Source organism: Pithys albifrons, chromosome 3 (genome assembly GCF_047495875.1).
Source record: "Pithys albifrons albifrons isolate INPA30051 chromosome 3, PitAlb_v1, whole genome shotgun sequence".
Lineage (NCBI taxonomy): Eukaryota > Metazoa > Chordata > Aves > Passeriformes > Thamnophilidae > Pithys > Pithys albifrons.
The window spans coordinates 22,255,215-22,261,214 of NC_092460.1; the positions used below are offsets into that span (position 1 = coordinate 22,255,215).

Sequence of the window (6,000 nt, forward strand, 5' to 3'; positions counted from 1 at the left end):
TTTTCCTGTCTTTGCACGTGGTTAGCAACTGTGGTGTTATTTATGCAGTTTGATGGGTATGTGGCTTAGGCATGGCCCAGTGGCCTTGCCAGATAAACAGGGAGCTTCAGACAGCTCAGTCAGCAGTTCCAGCTGTCACCTTGCAGGGCTTTTTCTTTATTAGATAAAAAACAAATGGGTGAAAAGTTGCAAATACAATGCTCTTTAGTAGAATGTGAATTACTGCCATGGAAGGGATTCCCTCTTCTTTCCTCTTACAATAACAGAAAACATGTTCTCTCCATGATTTTTTTCCTGTGTTCTGTGCATCTTATTTAATGTGTTGGTTGGTGTAGCAGAAATGTTTGTTAATTGTTTTTTTTTTCATATTTGTCCCATTGAAGCCATACAGTCAAGCAGTTTACTATTTTATGCATATGTAGTTTATAGGCACAACAGAGAGTGGTAAACATATAGTGTTAATGATTTATTTTATTTGGGGGAAACAAGAAATATCATTAAGGAGACTCCTCATGGGAGAGAATAATGAATAAAGAATTAATGTAGAATAAAGCTGGAGAAGTGAGGGATGTTTGTGTTCCACTGATCCAGATGAATTCAGCCCTGAGGACACAGTTTTGCTCAGGTCTGTGCTGGAGGAGCAGAGGTGCAACACTTGGGAAAAAGCAAATTCTTTGTGACACTTTGAGGACTCACAGTGGGGCAAGATGCAGCTGCAGAAGGTGGAGTGGAGCTTTGCTGCTGCTGTGGAGCGTGTGGATGGCTCAGCCAGGACAGCCCAAGTCCCTCAGGGGTGTTGCCAGCACTCACTGAGCCTGTTCCTGAGTCTCTCTGGGGTTTCTCTTTTCTTTGCCTGTCCCACCATAAACTTTGCAGGTGAGCAAAGCAGTAGGAACTGCTGGAATGTTTGAGGTGTCTCACACAGTTCTGTTAAAATCTCCTTTCAGGTAGTGCCTGCCAAAAATGCCGAGTGTTGGTTAAGCTGTAGGATTTGCTGTGATGTTTCACAAACTGCTTCAGGACATAATTATTTTCACTGCTAGATTTTGAGCCCTCTTTTTAGTTTGATGTTCTAATTTCTGCTCCTAGTCCTTTGTTAACAAATTTCTCTTTATGTAGATTCATACAAGCTGTGATCTTGTAATTTCTCAAATTTCTCTTTATTGAAAGAAATCAATCTCCTTTTAAGGTCTATTTTCTGATCCTTTATTTGCATTGCTGTTGTTTTTCTGATTCTTCTGCAGCTGATTCTTCCTGATTAGTAGACATTGATGCTGAATTATTGTAGCTTATCTAAACATCCTTTCAGAGCTGTTGCATAAAACCCAGGGCACTGTAGTAAAACCACAAGTTCTGGACATTTCTTAGAATTTTAATTAGAAATGTTTAGAATTGTGAAAGAGAGATTTGGATATGAATGTTCAATAAGCAGATATTATTTTAATTTTACATAAAATGCTTTTTTGTTGTTCACTCTGCAGGGAATTCAATAACATTGAAAATTGTTTTTACTGATTATATTCTCATTACCAGTCCATCTTTAAACATATTGAATAAGGGATGCATTCAGTGACTGGTCTGTGTAATCATGATGGTTTTGCTGGGAGGAAACTCCTGAACCTTGGGAAGAGGTGGTTGAGTTTTTCTGTCCTACCAAGCCCACTGGGATGCTGAGAGAGGGTGACAAGTTGCATACTCACAGACCTTGTGAATGAGGAAAGAATTGCTAAAATAGTCCGATTGCTGTTCATCTCCATATATTAAGAATGTAGGATTTGGAGATGTAAATTTTGCTATAAGAGCTGAGAATTCAGTGGAAAATGCTGAGTTGAATAATTTGAAAATTTAGAAACTGCTCTTGATATGAGTGGATGGCAGAAACTTGTGGATGTAGATATGAGTGGTTGGCAGAGGAGTGAAACTTGCCTAGCAATACTTTGCGAGGAACAGTCAGACTTGGCTGAGGACCAAACCTGTGAGCCCTGGGATCTGTGCATGGCATTCACCAGTCCCACTGGTGTTGCCTTCTGTGTAGGAGCTGGATGTTCATGCTGGGGCAGGTGGTGGTGAGCAGCTCAGTGCACCTTGTGGTTTTTGGGGGTGTGCCTCCTCAGCCACGGGCCCCTGCCCCCCCACTGGCTGAGGTTCAGCTGGCACACCAGCTTCTTGGAGCACTTCAGAGCCCATGCTGCTAAAAGAAGTGTAATAATCGCTCCAGCGATTAAACCGAGGTCTCGCCAGAAGAACTCAAGACACTTGATGGGGAGAAGCCTCTTACACGTGCCCAGCTCGTTCCCAGTGAGCTCTCCCAGGGGCTTCATCCTGACGGGAGCGGGGCTGGCACACCTGGCGCTGGCAAGGGCGGGCGCGGAGAAGTCTTGCAGCCAGAGCTTCAGGGGCACGATGCGACAGTCGCAGTGCCAGGGGTTGCCCTCCAAGTCCACGCTGCGCAGCCCGGGCAGGCTGTCCAGGACCCCCGCGGGCACCCATCGCAGGCTGTTGTTGCGGAGGTCCAGGCTGCGGGTGTCCCGGGGCAGGGCGGGCACTGCCCGCAGCTCTCGGGAGCTGCAGTCCACGTGCAGCCCCCGCACTGCCGGCAGCTCCTGACACCGGCACGGGGAGGGACACGCTGCCCCGCGGGCCGCGGCCACCAACAACGACGCGATGGCCAGCACGGCTTGAAGCTCCGGCTCGGGCATGCTGCGGCTGTCGGGAGGGGGAACAGGCACTGGGTCAGGGGCAACAGGCACCCGGTCAGGGACAACAGGCGCTGGGTCAGGGGCAACAGGCACCCGGTCAGGAACAACAGGCACGCGGGGAGGGACAACAAGCACCCGGTCAGGAGCAACAGCCAGCCGGGGAGGGACAGCAGGCACCCGGTCAGGAGCAACAGCCAGCCGGGGAGGGACAACAGGCACCTGGTCAGGGACAACAGGCACCCAGTCAGGAGCAACAGGCACCCAGTCTGGGACAACAGGCACCCGGTCAGGAGCAACAGGCATCTGGGAAGGGAGAACAGGCACCCGGTCAGGAGCAACAGGCACGCACTCAGGAACAACAGGTACCCGGTCAGGGACGACAGCCACCCAGTCAGGGGCATCATGACCGTGATCTCCAGAGAGGAACAACAGCCAGCCGGTCAGGAGCATCCTGACTGTGACCCCTGGGGAGGCACAAGAGCCATCCTGACTGTGATCTTTGTAGAGGAACAACGGCCATCCTGACTGTGACCCCTGGGGAGGCACAAGAGCCATCCTGACTGTGATGCACAGGGCAGAGCTGCAGCACAGTTCTTTCTCTCCCAGGGTTCCTCCTGAGGTTCAGGTTTCACAGGACCATCCTGCCTGACATTATTACGAAGGCACTGGGAGGGAACACGGAGCTTCCTTTGGGTCCCTGGTTCATTGCTTTTCCTTCATAATTGTACAAAATACATCACTGTGTAAAGTTCTGGAACAGATTGGCACTGGGAGACCATGGTAAAAACCAGGGTAGGGTTTTTTTCCATTTCCATCTCTCCATCAGTCTGGGTTAAAATTGTGTGTTGGAATCAGTTTTCAAAATGAAGCTTTAGGGACTGAATAATTACAAATTTCTAAAAATCTTTTTTTTTTTTTTTCTGACAGTATGAAGATTCTAAGCAGGAAATACCTATTTTTGTGTTGAAAAAGTCCTTTTTTGCCACCTTGTAGCTTCATGCAGCCCTGATAATAGATAGTTTCAGATATGAATGAATAGAGAATTGGAAATTTCAGATATCCAGTACTGCTTGTCTTTTAGGGATTAAATAAACAGGCTACCAGGTCATTATCCCTTTTGCTATGTCATTCCCATTTTGTGGAGTGGATCCCACTGGTCTTCCACCTTAGTCCCTTCTGTTGGGCAGTTTGAAACCTCTAAACTATGCCCTTCCTGCATGTCCTACCTCTCTGCATTTAAATATCCATAGCAAATCTTGGCACAGGATTGCAATTTGAAATACAAACTGCCTGGAGTAGGTTGGGAATTCCCAATCTTGAAACTATCTTTCTTTATGATTTTAATGTATCCTATAATTAAAATGTATTTATTTCTTTTTCCTTCTTTCAAATAAACCAAATACAGAGTGAAAGAGGTTTCTTTACATACTAAGGAGCTAAAATGACATTAATGAAGAATGAAATTGGAAAACTAAGTGTTTAAAATGTTTTCAAGTATACAGATATTTTAGAACTAAAAAAAAATTCATCTTAAAACTTAAAATAAGCTGAGACAATTTTTTCTTCAGGAAGTTTCATTTAATAAAGACTGAAATTATATGGAAAAATAGATTGATTATGTTTAAAATTACTTTGCTTCTATTTACTTTCAAGGATTATGTAACTAGGTTTTCAAAATGAAATCAGACAGGTTTAGAATCCTCATCTAAATACTGTGTTCCTATATTTTGAATTGGATTAATGCTGCAAAAATTATAAACTCCACAGAGAAGCTGAAATCCTGATCTTAACCAGCTCCTCTGTCTTTGTCAGCAAGTTGTTATTCAGAGTGTCTTTGAATCCAGATACTCATCTGTGATTTTTCAAGAAATCAGCTGGGTTTTTTTCCAAGGAAACATCTTAAAAGGACAGACTGTGCCATCTGACTAAAACTAGTTAAGTGATATTTATAGATAAGATGTTCTCTTCTGATTTGATATAGAAACAGCAAGAGATCCAAATCGAGTGGAAACAAGAACTGTGGCAAAAACGCAGAAGGGAAGAGCTGGGGAAGGGCTGAGTGGCACTTACCCGGGTTGATCCTCTGGAATCCGTTCCCTGTGCCTGGGGAAGGGCTGGAGCAGCTGTGGCAGAGCAGGTTGGCTCTTCTGGGAGGGACCTGGGGAGTGTGGACAGGAAGAGGAGCTTCTGTGTGTGCCAGGGAACCCTCCCACTGAGATGTGTGCGGGGTTGGCTCGTGTCACAGCACAGTCTTGTGTTTTCTGCAGACAGGAGGAAATGCTTTTGAGTTCCTCTTTTATTGATAATGTATTTTGCCTATTGCATCTGAAAATATCTGGAAAACCTCCTCTGAAAACTAGTGAGCTTTTTAACTCAGCTGTAAAAATCTACAGGTACAGAAGTTACTCTGGGCTTTGGCTCTGCTACACATGAGCCCCCGCAAGGGATGAGGGCACTGAAGTTTGCCCCAGAAATGGAGTTTCTGGTTCAGTCAGTCAGGGGTGGTTGAAATCTGCCTTTCCACTTCTTCAATAACATTAGTAAAAACACACCACAACATCAAAATAACTATGATAGTGAGATCAGATCAACTCATATTAGTCAGATGTGATCATTAAGTGATAGAGAAATATTAATGCCATTGATTGGAACTGAAAGAGTTGAAATAGCATTGAAGTCACCCAAAATACAGTATTTAGTTCTGGTCAGCCATGTTCAGAAAAGGTTAAGCCAGCAGTGAAAGGAAGGTTTCTGTGATGATCAGGGACTTGGAGAACTGACTTTGTGTGAGGAGGCAGAGAGTGACCTGTCCCTTCAGTACAGAAGTCCCTGAACCAGGAGCTTTCAGGTGAGGTGTCCCTGACACACCACAGGTGTGAGCAGGAAGGGGGTGTGTGTGTGTCTGTGTCTGTGTGTCTGTGTGTGTGTGTCTGTGTCTGTCTGTGTCTGTCTGTGTGTGTATCAATGTGTCAGTCTCTGGTTTGGTTCATGTGATGTTTCGTGGAATTTAATTTCTTTGTCATGTTCTACCTTGGTTTGGAGTTTAGACCTGGGCTGCAGAGAAGGTGCTCTGGGAAAGGCTCCTGGTCAGGGCTGCCCTCAGTCAGCAGAGCCCTGGGCACAGGAACAGCCTGGCACACACAGCCTGGCACAGGGACAGCCTGGCACAGGCACAGCCTGGCACACACACCTGTCTCCTCACCCCAGGAGGTGGGCATGGATCAGAGGAGGACTATGATCCTGCAGGTTCTTCACACTCAGGTTGCTGCAGGATATCAGCTGCTGAATAACAGCCATGTGG

General features: G+C 45.8%; 1 protein-coding gene across 1 annotated transcript; it reads right to left on the reverse strand.

Moving 5' to 3' along the window:
* Positions 1 to 424: 424 nt before the first annotated feature.
* On the reverse strand, positions 425 to 4,904 carry GP9 (glycoprotein IX platelet). The gene is made up of 2 exons (XM_071549748.1): positions 4,770 to 4,904; positions 425 to 2,706 (listed from the first exon to the last, which is right to left on the reverse strand). Exon 2 carries the CDS (start codon positions 2,697 to 2,699, stop codon positions 2,076 to 2,078), a length of 624 nt encoding a protein of 207 aa, XP_071405849.1. The 5' UTR covers positions 2,700 to 2,706; positions 4,770 to 4,904; the 3' UTR covers positions 425 to 2,075.
* Between the last annotated feature and the right edge of the window lie 1,096 nt (positions 4,905 to 6,000).

Excerpts from the sequence above, each read along its gene's own strand:
- GP9 (XM_071549748.1), bottom strand. The coding sequence starts at position 2,699 with ATGCCCGAGCCGGAGCTTCAAGCCGTGCTGGCCATCGCGTCGTTGTTG.